Below are 17,018 nucleotides of genomic sequence, written 5' to 3' on the forward strand. Positions count from 1 at the left end.
TAATTTTAGCTCTAAGTTTACTAATTCAGTGGCTAAATACTGTTACATAGTATGTAAGTGCCGCTCGCTTGTTGATGATTCTGTTCTGGTTGATGACTGAAAAAAAGTTACTACTACTAAATGAAGGAATTCTGGAGTCTCAACAGGGCCCTTGGTGTGTATCTAACTACCAAATGTTACTCTCTTTATTATCTAACTACCAAATGTTAATCTCCTTGACAAAACAGTTAAATAAATACCTCCTGAACTAGCGACACATGCAGAGGTAATTACCTTGAATTAGTCATATATAATTTGCGGCTTGTAAAATGTTTTCTCCTAGACATGGAATTACCTAAACTAATTTTAATCAAACAATTGTCATGCATCCAAGCTCTGTGTGTGTGTGTGTGTGTGTGCTTATGATTGAAAGAGCAGACATTCTGGACTGTAACCCAAAAGAACCACAGATGATTGTATGCTATATTTGTGACTAGCTTATAATTAAAATTACAACAGACTCAGATGTCCCTAACATTAGATACATTTCTTCTATGGCAGTCTCTCCATGATGTGACATAATGATAGCAGAAGGTGTTGTCACTTCAAGTAAGTCCTCAGGGAAGAATAAGGGATGTGGGAAGCGAGAATACAAAGAATATAACCCCTTTCCTTACTGCTTTGAGGATACATCCCTTCAAGCCAGATCAGATGTGTAAATACATGACAGTCAATGAATAAGCTTGGGGAGGGGGGATTAGCATGACATTTTTCATTTTTTAAAACGCCATTTTGACTGTAATAATTTTTGCTCCTGACTTTGCAGGGCGGATGCTGCGGCAGGCTCCTTACTTCCACTGTGTACACAAAAAGCATCATTCATCCCTCCTCGTGTGCGTCTCCCTTCCCACTGTCCCATACTCGCTTGATGATTCTGACATATCTTTTGAAAAACGAAGGCAGCCCATGACATATTTTTCTTTGTTTTGAAGGCAGGGAAGCAAAGGATGAAAGATTAAACTAGGCACCCAGGTATATCAGGCATTCCCTTTCACTCAAAGGTTTAACATTCAGTATGCAATATATGAAAACTTAGCATTGCTAACTTAAAAATAGCACAGTAAAAACTGGAGTAATACAGACAATGGGTCTTCTGATGCATTCATTAGATCATGTACAAAGGATGGTGGAAGTGGGGGCGGGATTTCTATCTGCAATTTATGCAGGATTTTGAGTCAACTCCCTGCCCTAGTTCTAGAAACTTTGAAGTCTGAAACTAATTCAGATATCTCTTGATTGAATTAGCAGAGCTCTCTGGGTTTTGATCTTATTCGTACAGAATGTCCAACAGTAGCTTACCAAAGCCATAATGTCTGAAATCACAAGAACAATGAGAAAAAGCCTGGGGGAAGAGAGAGAGAGAGAGAGACAGTGTGTCAGAGGAAAGCCATAATTCATAGTTCAACAGTGCAACAACAAAGCTTCACAGAATTCCAAGAACATGACAAAATGTAATCCAGTGGTACAGTGCAGTTCTCCTTTGATCTGTTTTCTTAGTAAAATGCATTACATTACCTGGGCTATGCATACTTTGCCCTAACAAGGGAGGGCGGCGGTGGGGGGGATCTGCACCAAAGGAAGCTGAATTTTGGGTCTTGTTTAAATTTTATAAATGCAGCCAATTTCCTGAAAGTTATTTATGTTTACATAATTTCTGCTACTCATGAAACAGAGAAAAGCCCTGCAAGGCAATTCCACTGATTAATGGAAATGTTGCTTAGCCTCCCCTCAGGTCTCCAAACTAGAAGCTTGCTTTACAAAAAGAAAGCAAAACATTTGAAGATCCTGAATTCTGCAGCCAGTGCCAAATTCTGCACTGCAAAATGATTAAATGTCCATACTGTGGCTAAAAGCACTAGGGATGTGCGAACCAGCTCAAGGTCGAGCCAGTTCGCCATCGAACCAGGACTGGGCCTGGTTCAGCTCAACCTCGAGCTGAACTCCCCATGTCAGTTCAGGGCCGGTTCGGGGCTCTAAGCATAGTAACAGGATACCAGCAGGTATGCAAATGGCCAGGGCACAGGTGTGACAGTCTCCAAAACGGCCACTGCAACCACTGAGAGAACCCAAACAGCCCGAAAACAGGCCAAACTGATCCATAGAAGACCAGGGGAAGGGGAAACTCCGGATACCCCCCTGAGGCCACAGCAGTACCCCCTGGAGGCTGCCAAACCTGCTAGTAAGCTAAAATAAGTTATTATTTTTTGTTGTTTGGAACCCCGAACCGGCTCGAACTTGAGCTGAGCCGGGGTTCTTGTTCGGGGCCAAACCGGGCAAACCAGTTTTGTGCACACGCCTAAAAAAGCACTACTGTCAGGATTAGCAGACCAATTTGAAATTGCCATACTGACCCTTGGTTGTTATCCCATGTTTCAGAATCATAGAATTATAAGAACCATGATAAGAGCTGGAAGAGACCTTGGAGGTCTTCTAGTCCACCCCCATGCTCAGTGCAGGGTGGGCTGTTTACATTTTTTTTAAGAGCTCAGAAAATCCAACTCTCTCTCTTTAAAAAAAAAAAAAAGAGCAGAACAGCAGGGACACTTTTTTCAGTGTAGACAATGATATGTTATGGCCTTTTGGGGCTCCTGTGATTGAATCTGAACACTTCCACTTTGCAGGTTCAGCTATTTTTCTATTGGGTGCAGCTGGCAAATTAGCTGGCCAAACAGCTTCTGATTTGCCCCTCAAATAGCCTCCCTGAATTGCACTTATATTTATTTTCCTGTAGAGGGAGGGAGGGAAGCTTTAATTACCATTTCCCTCTTATGTTTTCATTTTGTATTTTAATAGCAAAATAGCATTATTTTGTTACCAACAACAAAGAAAGGAATCGGAAAATAAAGAGAGGGGATACATAATTAACCCCCACAAAAAAAGAAGAAACCATTCATATTTCTCAGGGAGGCTATTCAAGGGATAAATCATAGTTAATCAGCTGGTGTATGTTCTTCAAGAGAGACATAAGGAGTCTCTCTGCCTCCCAGTCCCTCTCTGAATATGTTTCAAAATTCCCTCCTTTTGAGTTCCCCACTCCCTCCTCCCAGCCAATGGAGGCACAGTTGCCCATGACAACACTTGATTTGTATGATAACAAGCCAACCAAAAAGCAAGGAGATCACAAGCCAATCTCAGAAGTGAGTGCCAGAAAACTAATCAGCAAGGGAAAAACAGGCCTCCAAAATGGTGTTTGAAACACTGAAACATTTAAGTCAAAATGGAGTTGTTTTGTTCTGAGCTCGAAACACTCAAAATCTCCTGTATTCGGGCTAACGGACTCCACTATTTCTGCAGGGTCTATGAAGGAGGTGTAAAGCAATCCCTCCTGCAGTATTAGGTTGGATCAGTTTCAATCTGTGACTCCTGAGGATGTGGACAAGCTGCTTGGGGCGATACAGCCTACCACTTGTTCTCTGGATCCTTGCCTGACTTGGCTGCTTCTGTCTAGCAGGGAGATTGTTGGAGGTGGCCTAGTTAATATCATAAATGCATTTCTGAGGGAGGGTAGGGTGCCTCCAGGTTTGGAGGAGGCAATGATTAGACCGCTTCTTAAGAAGGCTCCCCTGGAGCCCTTAGCGATGGATAATTATAGGCCAACTTCTAAATCCCTTGGTTGGGCAGGTGATTGAAAGGGTGGTGGCCGACCAGCTCCAGGCGGTTTTGGAGGAAACCAACTGTCTAGACCCATTTCAAACTGGCTTTAGAGCTGGCTACTTGGTTGAGACAGCCTTGAGTTGGCCTAATGCATGGCCTCTACTGGGGAATCAACAGAGGGAGTGTGACTCTGCTGGTTCTTTTGGATCTCTCAGCAGCATTTGATACCATCAACCATGGTATCCTTCTGGATCGTCTCGTGGAGTTGAGGATAGGGGGTGCTGCTTTGCAGTGGTTCCGTTCCTTTTTCTCAGGTAGATTCCAGATGGTGGAGCTTGGTGACAGTTGCTCCTCAACACGGGAGCTGTTATATGGAGTCTCTCAGGGCTCCATTCTGTCACCAGTGTTTTTTAATATCTACATGAAACTGCTGGGTGAGTTCATCAGGAGGCTTGGTGCTTGGTGTTATCAGTATGATGACATGCAAATCTACTTCTCCTTTTCATCTGCATCATCAGGAAATGGCATTCATTCCCTAAAGGCCTGCCTATAGGCAGTAATTGGCTGGATGAGGGATAACAAATTGAAACTGAATCCAAGCAAGATGGAGGTGTTCATTGTAGGGATTCAGAATCTGAGGGATGAGTCAGATCTTCCTGTGCTGAATGGGGTTACACTCTCCCAGAAGGAGCAGGTACACAGCTTGGGAGTACTCCTGGACCCAGGCCTCACCCTGGTATCTCAGGTGGAGGCTATAGCCAGGAGTGTTCTATCAGCTTTGGCTGATTCGACAGCTCCACCCATTCCTTGAAGAGGATGACCTCAAAACAGTGGTGCACCAGCTGGTAACCTCCAGGCTTGACTATTGCAATGAACTCTATGTGGGGCTGCCTTTGTACGTAGTTCAGAAGCTTCAGTTAGTTCAAAATGTGGCAGCCAGATTGGTCTCTGGGGCAACCCGGAGAGACCATATTATCCCTGTTTTGAAACAATTGTCCTGGTTGACAATATGTTTCCGGGCAAAATACAAAGTGCTGGTTATTACCTTTAAAGCCCTGAACAGCTTAGGTCCAGGTTACCTTAGAGAGCGCCTTCTTCTGCATGAACCCCCACCGCACATTAAGGTCATCTGAGGAGGTCTGTCTCCAGTTACCACCAGTACATCTGGTGGTGACTCAGAGGGCTGTGGAATGCACTCCCTGCAGAAATCTGTTATTTGAATTCATTATTGGCCTTCAGGAGAGCCCTTAAGACCTATCAGTTTGGCCTGGCCTTCCAGGGTTTTTAAATTGTTGAAAATGTTTTTAAACTGCTGTAGCCTGGTTTTCCAGGGTTTTAAAACTGTGTTGAATGTTTTAATTGTTAATTGTTTTATGGTGGTTTATAGTCTCTTTTTTAAACTCTTAATTGATTTTAATTGTTTTGTTTTAATTTAAACCACCCTGAGCCATTTTTGGAAGGGTGGTATAGAAATCAAATCAATCAATCAATAAAATAAAGTGAATAAAATGGCCTGTTTTGAGTCTGAATGTTCCAGTGTCAAAACTTTCTGCATACCACTAATCAGCACTAATGCTATAACTGTGCTGAACAGGGAAGCAGTGAAACCAGCTGTACCTGAAAGAAGACACTTTCATATACTTTCAGCTGTACCTGAAAGAGGAGGCTTTCATATAGCATTGGAAAGGGCCTTTGCTGAATGGAACTTAGTAAACCTTACAGAAGGATCTTGGCCATAAGACCAGGCATTGCTGAATAATACAGAACCAAAATAAGGGCTTTGTGGAATAACTGTTTTGCATAATTCTGCATCCAGATAACTGTGGAAAAGCAATGCCTCCACAGTGCCCTAGTGTGGAAAAACTCAGACCAGTGGTGTGCCTGTAATCCATGCGTACTAATTCCAGGTGGGGGGTGCAGAGCATGTTAGTGAGTGTTGCAGGAAATGAACACAAAAAGTCATGGTAGTGTAGAGGACAGAATGTTGCAGGTAGACCAGGGGGGCGTGGTCCAAATCCTTCTTCAGCCATGAAGCTCATTGGGTGACCCTGGGTCAGTCGTTAGTGATGTGCACAAACTGGTTCGGCGCTTCCTTCATGGAGCGCCAAACCAATTCGATCAGCTGGAGTTTGAACTGGTTCGAAGGGCGGCGGGGGGGTTGCTTTAAGGGACAGGAAAGGTGCTGCCTACCTTTCAGCCCCTGTCCCACCGGGTTTCCCCTGCCAGCGCTCTCCAAAATGATGCTGGGCTGCAGTGTTCCTCCTTGCTCCCCAATCAGTGTCGCCACGTGATCGGGGCGCAAGCAGGAACACTGCAGCCCAGCGCACCCACTGTTTTGGAGAGTGCTGCTGGGGGAAACCCGGTGGGGTGGGGTAGGCAGTGCCTTCACTGTTCCTTAAAGCAACACACACACACCCTGCTCTCCCGGGAGTGCACAAACAGTTTGTACACATCCCTACCGGACACTGCCTCTTGGCATAGCAGGATTGTGAGGATAAGGCTGTGGAAGGGAGGAATCCCAATTACATTGCTCTGAGCTCCTTAGTGGAAAAGTCAATCCAAATGTGTGAATAAAGTAAGTAGCAGCATGCACATACTCAGAGGCCTTCTTTTTATTATTTTGCATGTTTTCTATCTCCAGCCTACAGTTTCTGGGGCTGAGCCCCTGAACCAAATTCCCATTCACATCTCTCATATCCCTCATGAACTCTAAGATGGTTCTCAGTGGCTGTACCAGAAGGTTGTTTTTATTGATTCCAGGCCAAAAAGGCAGTTTCCCTTTAGCAAACACCATTCAGTGATAAGACTCCACCAGTTTCCTGAACGGTTGAGCGCTGGATTTTCACTTAGCCCTGAGGCACAAGAAACTATTTAGACAAGTCTTTAGTGCACAAGACCATTTTGTGTTCAGAACAGCAGATTTCAGCAAATGAAATGGCCTGTGAGCAAGTGAAGTGGAATATGGCTAAAGACTTCTTCATTATCTTTATCTTTTCATTAAGTGATTAAAATATTAGGCCACATGAACACTGTTCTAAAACGCTAATGACTGGTTTTGTAGTGAATTGCATTGAAATCATGCTGCAAACAGCTGATCTACTAGCAGGAAGATGAGATGGGTCATTAACTATAATAATTTAATTCATAAGAATTATAATTATAAGAATGGTATTGGTTACAGTGTGAAATTTCATTAAAACGTGCTATACCATAGAACTGAGCAAAATGATCACAATGGTTTCTAACAAATTATTTCCCTCTGGGAGAAGAAGAATTTGGTCTTATTATTTGAGCATCACCTTGGTAAATTAACTATACTTTACATGTTCATTTAAAAATGTGACAAATGCAGTTCCTGCAGATTAATTTACAAGCTTCTTTGTCTTTGGAAAGCAGATGCCCAACTGGATCCCAGCACATCCTTGAAAAACATTCAGCACTGATACCGCAGAGAGATAAATATATGTATCTATCAACCAAATAACTACTGGAAATGACCCTCAAGAATCTTCATTGTTCATAAGTTTACATCACACTCAGGCTCATTAGCAGCCGCAATAGCAGCTAACCTTTTCATTAAAATGTAAGACTGTTCTAACCTCAGCCTTTTCTTTGCATAGATTAGATGTATGCTCTGGTACAGCATATGGAAAACAGAGAAAGCCAAGTTGTTTAGGCAATATGAAGTGTGATAGCTTTGATGGCCTGCAGTAAATATCAGATCTCTGACTCAGTTCAGACACTTTACTTGGCAGTGACAAGTATTGTCTGTTGGGAAAGCAGGAATACACCCCTCTCCACTAAACATGTAAAGCATATGTGATGAGGACTCCCCACAAGGAGGCCTGTATATATAAAAGCCTGATTTATGCAGTCTTCCCACCTTTCTCTGCTTTAAATTTGAGGAGAAAGAGTTGCACGATAAGGGCATCTGCACGAATGTTCCACTACAGGAAGTGCTTGCCTCACCCATTTCTTTAGGCATGTAATGGAGGAAAGGGGCATGTGTGTGATCTCCCACCACCCCAACTGTCATTACCAGTTAATGTCTAAACTGGGCCACTGTAAGAGGGCCAATCACACGGTGCCTCTGTTGCTGCTGACTGAACGACTTCAGACAGCAAGGAAGAGGGAAATCAAATTTGAATACTCATTCTTCACAAAGATGTTATCTCTGCACAGAGAAAACTAGGATACTTGTGAAAAGCATTCTATCCAACAAGCTAGTTTTCTATGTGCCTTTCTGGGACTTGCATAGAATCACCAACAACACACAGCCTTGTCAAAATGTACAAATTAGTATGTTAAATCTAAATATCTGTCATATTTGTATTTGTTAAATCTTTTAGCACTCATGGAAAATAAGGTGCTTGTGAGGACAGTGAGGTCGTTCTCACAACCAGTAGTCCCGGGGTTGGAGAGCGGTGGGGTGAAGGCAGGAGCAGCCTTACCTTCCTCCACACGATTGGCCATCAATTCCCCTCTCACTGCTCTGCCACATAATTGCCGCTACAGCAAGTGGCGCGGTGAGGGAGAGGCTAGGGGACAGCCTCCTGGTCTCCAGGATTCTAGAGGCCGGGATGCTCCTTCCCCCCAGCCTCTACGGTAGGATGGGCTGCCACAGTCTGTGCTGCCCCATGATCACGGCGTGGGGTAGGAGGGCACACACACGTCCTCTTATCTCACTTTTAGCCTGGATTTAAAACCTGGGCCACCTGGCAGGACAGTGCAGGGATCAGTCCTGATCCCAGCGTTCCAATGACCAGACCTTCCCGGGTAGGGCTTTGCAAGCTTGGGTAGAGCTTGTCATGTGAACGGCTCCAGAGGCTGACATACAAGGAAAATTACTCCAAGAAGTCCTTACGGAAATTATTATGATTATTATTTATTTATTTACACAGTCAGACAGGTGTTATTGACAGGTTTGTTTTATCCAGACATCGAGTCCTTCCCAAGGGCCTGGGATGGCTGGATTTTATTGTCAATGTTGTTGCTGTTGTTATAGATATCGTCGCAGAATATAGGCTGTTCCCAGTAAAGTTGCTTTTTGTAATTGGCTGATGGTGATTTCTGTGGCCCCTATGGTGTTGAGGTGCTCTTCGAGGTCTTTTGGAACTGCACCCAGGGCGCCAATTACCACTGGGATTACTTTGGTCTTTTTCTGCCGCAGCCTTTCAATTTCAATTTGTAGATCTTTTAATTTTGTTATTTTTTCTATTTCTTTTTCTTCTATTCTGCTATCCCCTGGTATTGCTATGTCGATTATTTTAACTTGTTTTTCTTTCTTCGATTTATTTTATTTATTATTATTATTATTATTATTATTATTATTATTATTATTATTACATTTATATCCCCCTCTTCCTCCAAGGAGCCCAGAGCAGTGTACTACATACTTGAGTTTCTCCTCACAACAACCCTGTGAAGTAGGTTAGGCTGAGAGAGAAGTGACTGGCCCAGAGTCACCCAGCTAGTAACATGGCTGAATCGGGATTTGAACTCAGGTCAAACCCGGTCCTAGCCCAGCACTCTAACCACTACACCATGCTGGCTCTTTAATTAATTAAAAGGACATGCTAGGTGTTGCCTAACTTGTCCTTTTAATTTCAAAGGGACTACTTTGAGTAGTTTTCCTCAGCATGTCAGCCAGTCCCATGCATTTTTCTTGTCTTCTTTCCCTTCATATAAACATGCTTGAGATGTTGGAGATTTGATAAGCTCGAATTCTTTGCTCAGTGAGTGGAGATGTTACAAACTGTGTCCAACGCAGGGATTTACAATCCTGAATCTGCAGATGGTTTAAGTCATATCCCATAACAAATCCCAGAGCAACTGTACCTTTTAGATGACAGCTGGGTTGTGACTTGAACAGCTTCAAAAGCGCATGACACAAGAATAAAAGGGATTGCAATCTGTTGAGGACACAGAAGTGCATTAACTTAATGGCAATCTTTTACAAAGGAAACCAAAAGAGCCCCAAATGAATATTGCTTCTATTCACAGATAGCCAAGCATACATCCCAAAGTTGGCATTACAAAAGTCATCATTTTGAACAAAGATGCAAAAATAAAACAGATTTTTTTAAAGTGGCCACTCAGACACATCAGGTAAACACATATCCTTCAGTAATGTCAATGGAGATTCTATGCAGCATATTAAGACACAATAGGAGCCTTTGTTTTATTTTATCCACTGTAACACTGAAATATGTACTTTTAGAAACACTACTGAAAAACAGAGAAAGTAATATGCCAATAGTTTTCACATATTTTGCCTTCAAGGAACATTTCCCATAATTAACAATGAACCTTTATTTGAAACACTTGATATACCACCCACTCTGAAGACTCTGGGTGGTGTACAAAAACATGCAAAACAAGACAGCATTAAAATTACACTCTAAATAAAACTAAAGTAACTAACAAAGAAGCAAATAGGTAAACTACAGGGTAAAAGCCTGGCGAAAAAAAGTCTTCAATAGAGATTTAAACATCAACAAGGAAGGAGCTAAACGGGTCTTCAGGGAAAGGAATTCCAGAGAAGTGGGGCAGCTACCGAGAAGGCCCTTTCACAGGTCCTAGTGCCCCGAACCTCTCGGAAATCAGGGACCGACAAAAGGGCCATCTGAGCAGATCTGACCGGACAGGATGTAACTGGATGGGAGAGGTGGGTCTGTAGGTAGACAGGTGCCAAACCCCACAAGGCTTTGAAGGTCAAAACCAGGACCTTAAATTGAACTCGGTAGCGAATAGGCAACCAGTGCAATGACTGCAGGAGAGGTGTTACCCTGTCATATTTTCTGGCACCCATAAGTAAACGAGCCGCTGTATTCTGGACCCGTTGTAGCTTTCTGATCGTCCCCAAAGGTAACCTTAGATAGAGGGCGTTACAATAACCTAGGCGGGAGATAACAAGGGCATGGGTCACTGTTATTAATGCTTGCCGATCAAGGTAAGGGCGTAATTGACAATCAGATGGAGCTGGGCAAAGGCACTTCTGGTTGCAGCCTCCACCTGCTGTTCAGGCAGGAGGTGCGAGTCCAAAAGGACCCCCAAATTACGTGCAAGCTCCTTCGGAGGCAGCGCCACTCCATCTAAAACAAGGTTCACATCCAGCTGTTGACCAGTATGAGGACTGAGAAAGAGTAGTTCAGTCTTGTTGGGATTCAGTCTGAGCTTATTTTGATTCATCCAGACCTTAACAGCTTCCAGGCATCGAGTAAGCACAGAAACAGCATCTCCAGAATGGTCTGGGATGGCAATATACAGCTGAGTATCATCAGCATATTGATGAAATCTCACCCTGAACTGGGAAATGACCTGACCCAGCGGCTCCATATAGATGTTAAAGAGGACAGGGGCAAGAACCAAACCCTGGGGAACTCCATAAAGGAGTGGCCATGAGTCAGAGCATCTGTCCTCAATGCATACCGACTGGACACGCCCGCTAAGGTAAGAACGGAACCACTGTAACACAGTGCCCCCGATACCCAACCCACGCAGGCGGTCAAGGAGGATAGCATGATCGATAGTAGGGGTGTGCACGGAACCGCGGAGCTGCGGTCCGGCACTGGGGTGGGGGGTTCCTTTAAGGCGCCGGAGGGTTTATTTACCCCTGCCGCCGCTTTCCCCCCTTCCGGTGCCCGTATTTCTTTGAAAAATTTCGCTTACTATCTCTTGGAGCGCCCCTTCTCCGGCGCTGTGCTGCAGAAGTTCTTTAAGTAATGGGGCGGCAGGATATCTCCCCGCCACGCCTTCCCTCGCTTGGCATGCAGCGCAAAAAGGCTCTAAGAAGCCTTTTGTGTGTGCGCGCGCCCACGTACTGCCTTGACTAAACGGAGCGGCAGGATATCTCCCTGCCGCCCCTTCTTCCGTTCTGCTTTGCTGCCGTTCTGCTTTGCTGCAAAGTGCAGCAAAGTGGAAGAAGGGGCGGCAGGGAGATATCCTTATATAATTTTATATAATTTTCCATACCCACGAGCTGCTACAGCACACTTTACTTTTGAAGGGGGAAATGTTTTACACTTTTCTTCCACAGAGGAGCAGAAGCAAAGGCAGTGCTGGAAACTGTTTCCAGAAAAAGGGATGGTGGGCTGAAGTTCTCAGCAGCAGCAGTGGTGGCAGCAGACATATTAGTTAATGAGGGTTTGGTGAGAAGGTGAATTTTCTTCAGCACATCTATGCCTTCTGAATAAGATATTCCATTACCCAGAGTCTATTTGTTGCACAATTAGCATAGAATCAGGGTAGCACTTGCATAGCTAACTGGAGGCACCCATTGTATCACATAGCAGCTTTCAGGCTTCATGATGAAATATGGTAGCTTTTCGTTCATGTGTCAGTGTCTGAAGTGAATGAATGAATTCATCCAAAAGCCACAGTCCGGAAACATTTTTTTCAAGGCGAATCATAACCAGTCTTGAACAGCAAGACTGTTCATCCTAATCAGACCATGGCTTCTGGATTTTTGTTTTAACTAAAAAAATAATACAAAACTGGCATATAAAACAGATACAGAAGTTTCAAAACAAGCTGCAGTAGCCACACATTCCACTTTCATCCACAAGCCACCCCCCCCATCTCTCCTTTTCCCATAGACCAGTTATGTTTCTTATAAACCACACTTCTTATCCTCTGTCAAAAAGAAAATGTAGAAAATTAAAGGTAACAAACAATGAAGCAACAAAAATATTAGAAGAGAGAGAGAACGAACAAAAAATGGATATCTACAAGTTATGCAACCTAAATGAATTATGGCTCTTTGGACAGGGGAAAAGTACTGTCATGTAAGGAAATTTGTGAAAGCTGTACACAAATTGCCAGGTACTATGATAAACACACACCTGTTGCGACAGACAGAGTGCATACTTCACAAGAAAAAAGCCTAGAAATAGAGCGGGTCTTACTGCTGCATCAGTATCTCAGACAGTAAGGTCATTCACACAATCCAAAATTGTGTTCTACCTGGGTTTGGGAGCTGTGTGCGCTCCTAATGTTCAGTTGTGTGGAAGCAAGGTAGGAGGAAAAACCTTTTCCTCCTACCTTGTTTCCACATAATACTTCTACCCAGGTTTTCCTCTACCTTTGCTTCCACACAACCGAAAAGTGGCACACACAGCTCCCAAACCTGGGTAGAACACAGTTTTTGATTGTGCGCGTGACCTCCTGTCAGGGAAAGTCCCTTATGGTCAGAAATCCTGCTCCAACTCCAGCATTTCTATAGCCATATTGTTCCGGCTCAGTTCCACTCTGGCTACCTCATCCTCCACCTTTTTATTGACCAGTAAGAAACAACTGGGAGTGTTTTTATATAAGAGCCTGACATATCAGATCAGTCCCAACTTAATCACAGCTGCCAGGCAGCATCCTAAAGAGAAAAATCATCCTAAAAGGGTGGGTTCCCTGCTACCGTTTGACACAAAACACAACCTTTTAAGGAAGCTCTTCCTACTGCCTTCACTAGCTAATTAACTGGCCGGCAGGATGCTAGACTGTCAACATGCTAGTATCTATGCCAGGGAAACAGAATTCCAGCTGCAACTGTCATAATGATTAGTATACCCAAGCATGTCGCTTGTGTGTACTTGCTTAAACTAGGGGAAGCAATGCAACTTGCCCTCAAATCCAAGGAGCTTATAGAAATCAAATAAATAATAATAATAATAAATAATAATATGGAAGACAAGTGCAGTATCACATGGAAGCCATGTTATGTGCAGTATCACAGTAGAGGCCAAACATTTGGCAACAATATCTGCATTCTTTCCTCTTAGTTGAAACACATTTGTCCGTTCAAATTTCAGAGCTGAGATTGTTTACTTGAAGTCAATGAACAAATGCCTATATTTGAACACACAAGTCTCACCAGGTTCAAAAATATTTTTTCCTTGATAGGATAGCGTAAACTTTGTTGCCTCGATCATTTACCTGTTCTTTGTATCAAAGAGATTGCATACCATTCTTCAGAAAGCAAAAATTCAATAACCAATTAATCATTAGTTCAAGAAGATAAACAAAATTAAAAGTCAGCCTAACTAAAAAACAAACTACTCAGATGACTTGTAAAGCAAAGATAGTCACGATTTAAACCTATGTCGTTAACCTGAAAATGAATTTGCTTCAGATATGAAATGATAACTTATGACGACTTTATAAAAATGGAAGCCCATTCAGAATATTTATTTCAGTACTCCTTTTAGTGTTGCCTGAATGATTCCTGTCCCAGCGTTTTTTTGAAAAGCTATTTCAAGCTATACCTCTGAACAGATAAAGAACGACTAGATGGGCCATCACAAAGATAGGTTTTTAAAAAATGCATTCATTTGACATCATTTTAAAAATACCTTTGGATCTTTCAGATTTACTACAGTCTGATTTGAGGGCATCCTGGGGTTAGTCAGACAGCAATTCATCAAAATATTATAAGGTTAATGTTTAAGAAATGGGAAGTTTAGATGTAGAATATATGCCATTTTAAAAGGGACCCTCCTTTATTCTAGAACATGACAACAGTTTGTAACAGATGACCCTTATTCAAAAGCATGCAGTCCCACACTACAAACACTACAGCATCTGAGGCCAGGTTCACACAGTACTGATCCCACAAAGATATAACCCCAGATAGGAAAAACCATGTTTTAAAAAAGGGCATACAGGATCCTATGTGCAGATTGCACTAGTACAGTGGTAGCCAACCTGAGGCACGCCACCCAGTCGTGTAGGAGACTGCAAGCAGCCGCAGGACAATGCCCTGCTGGTGGCTCACTTTTTCATTGATTGCAACATGTGTGTTAGCATGGGCGCCCAAGCCACACCCCCTCCCTCCATGTCAGATGCAGGGGTGGGTGGTCTGTGCTGGGACGAGGCCACTCAGCCCTATTGCAAAGTTCCCCCTCCCCAGTCAGTGATTTAAAGAACCGCTGATTGGGGTGGGGAAACTCCACAATAGGGCTGAATGGCCCCCTCCCAGCTCTGACCATGTCCCCTGCATCCAACATGGATACAGGGGGAGTGGCCACTAGGTATCTTCCCCGCCACCTCACTAAGAGCAAGGCAGAGGGGGAAGTGCACCTTGCACTCCCAGCTGGCAAGCCCGCTGGCTGGACGCGAGAGGGTCGGGAGAAAAGGTGTGCCCTGAGCGAGGGGGTGCCTTAGTGGCACCCCCAGACCCTGGCAACCGAGGGACATTAATCCCCTCTGCTCCATTGTCTCCATATCCCTTGTCTCCACCTCTTCCTAGACGACAGCTCCCAACAACAGCTGGAGAGCCTCAGGTGGGCCATTCCTGCACCAATGCCTATTTTGCTGTGTACATGAAAAATAACTGTGTGTGATCTGCACATGCTGGGCTTAGACTCATATGGGGTTGCAGGACAGAAAGTTGAGCAGTAACAGCAGAAGGCACCCTGCAGTAGGCTTGCAATCCTTCCCTAACCCACCTTGTCACAAATGGAAGGTAATAGAATATGCAGGACTGTCCTTGGGGTGTGTGGGCCCCAGGACAAATGCGGGGGGATGCAGGGCCCCAGAGAGGCAAAGCAGTGGTGTGAAGATTCCTGTCTGGAGTCTCCCTGTCCCCACCACTGCTAGCTCTGGAATGCTGTTCCAGCCCCAAGAGCTGCACTCTGACCCAGCAGGGTCCACTTGGCATACTTTGCTCAGCTCTAGCTGGGTTTGCTCCTCTCTGGGCAACCAGAGAGGAGCCCAGCCCAGCCCAGCCTGAGCTGCACTGAGTGCAGTCAAGCATGCCAAGGCGGCTCAGGTGGGTCAGAGGGCAACTGCTACAGCAAGAGCTGCGCTCCAGGGCTGGCTAGGGAGACTCCAGGCAGGGATTTCTGTGTCACCATGGGACTTGAGGCCATTGCCCTAGTTCACCCACCCAAAGGACAGCCCTGAGGCCATGTTTATCTATACACAATCATTCCCTGACCCTGCAATCCCTTCCCTGACTTCAGTACAGCAGACAGCCCACATATAGGCTGCATTGTCATGTAACGCAAAACTGCAGTTGAATAGGCCTGTGGTTCTGTGGACGTTACGCCTGAACGCAAGGAACTGGAGTCTGGCACGACAAAACCAAGGTTTTAGAATTGGAACTCCAATCTGAACACTCAGGTTGTAGTGAGTTTCGTTGCTGCCACCGAAGGTTCCAGGCAGCCTGTGGCATGTCCAAATTCAGAACCGCAGGCTGCTTCCCCTGGAACTGGAGTTGAGGGAGAAAGCTCCTCCCTGAACTTCAGTGTGATTGGCTATGTGAGTTGTTCTTCTGTAAAGAAGGAAGCCCACACAGCCAACTTCCTCGCTGACTGCAGAGAGACTGCTCTCCTGTACATCTGAATTTGGACAGGAGAGTGGGGGAAGGGAGTGCAGAACCACAATTCCATGTTACATGTGAATGTGGCCACTGAAAAATGAGATACAACCCAGTTTGAATTTTATTTCTCGTGGATGGTTGTGGGGAGGGAGATGGGGGATGCAAGCCTGAAATTTGCATCTGCTATTAACTATTTTGGCTTTCCCCCCCTGAAAAGTAACATCTGGCTAGGCCCCAAGGGATACACACTTTTTTCCTATATAGGGGTTCAGTCTTTGTAGCAAGCCTTTGTGAAGCAACTGGGTGCCTGTTTTTGTGTGTGTGATGGATTGATAGGACAGTTGTGGTCCTTATCGCAGAGGTTCCAGAGAATGCAAGGGCTAAAACAAGTGAGGGTTGAGGCCTTGGGACAACTTCTGCAAGTAAGATTACTAGAATTCATGAGGTTAAACAAGAAGTGCTTTAGGTCTTTGTGGAGTGAAAATGGAAAGAAAATACCTCACGAACTCTGCTTTTTAGATTTTATTCTTATGGCTCACTAAAGGTAGTAATATTTTTAAGACAGTAAACATGAAAATCAGGCTAAATAAACTCAGGCTAAATTCTAACCAAATTAAAAATATAATATTTTTATATTTTTATATTTTATATGTATTATATTTATATGCAGTATATGTATTAAAAATATAATATTTTTAATACAATCAGCAGGTGTTACTAAATCACTGTTTCATACCAAATGTGGTTGCTACCACCCTGAATTATATTTGAAAATTATTAGAGGGACACACATCTGGTCCTGCATGAATGGATGTGGTGTGTTAAACTTAGTCAATTTGATGGCAACGTTCCATGAAGAGGCAATTACTAACCTTCCACAATAGCAATCCTCCCATCATGAAAGGACTGAACACTGTCAAGAAGCAATAGACCGAAGTTGGATCAAAGCTAGGAGACCAGAAGGATAACAAAATTAACATTATTCATACATAGTTTTGCAAGCAACATTTTCCACTAGGAAGAACAGACATTTTTCTCTGCTACAAAAATGTGATGCATTGCATAAGAAGAC

The 17,018-nt window shown here is 43.9% G+C and overlaps 1 protein-coding gene across 2 annotated transcripts in view; it reads right to left on the reverse strand.

The window, feature by feature from the left end:
* PIGN (phosphatidylinositol glycan anchor biosynthesis class N) overlaps nt 1-17,018 on the reverse strand; it is a 138,617-nt gene that overhangs the window by 23,195 nt on the left and 98,404 nt on the right. For both annotated transcript variants that reach the window (XM_053243843.1, XM_053243844.1), the window contains exons 25-27: nt 16,819-16,894; nt 9,472-9,545; nt 1,339-1,381 (exon numbers count right to left, since the gene is read on the reverse strand). In XM_053243843.1, the coding sequence (XP_053099818.1) occupies nt 1,339-1,381; nt 9,472-9,545; nt 16,819-16,894 (193 nt within the window). The remainder of the gene's footprint in view (nt 1-1,338; nt 1,382-9,471; nt 9,546-16,818; nt 16,895-17,018) is intronic.

Source organism: Hemicordylus capensis, chromosome 4 (genome assembly GCF_027244095.1).
Source record: "Hemicordylus capensis ecotype Gifberg chromosome 4, rHemCap1.1.pri, whole genome shotgun sequence".
In the NCBI taxonomy this organism is placed as follows: domain Eukaryota; kingdom Metazoa; phylum Chordata; class Lepidosauria; order Squamata; family Cordylidae; genus Hemicordylus; species Hemicordylus capensis.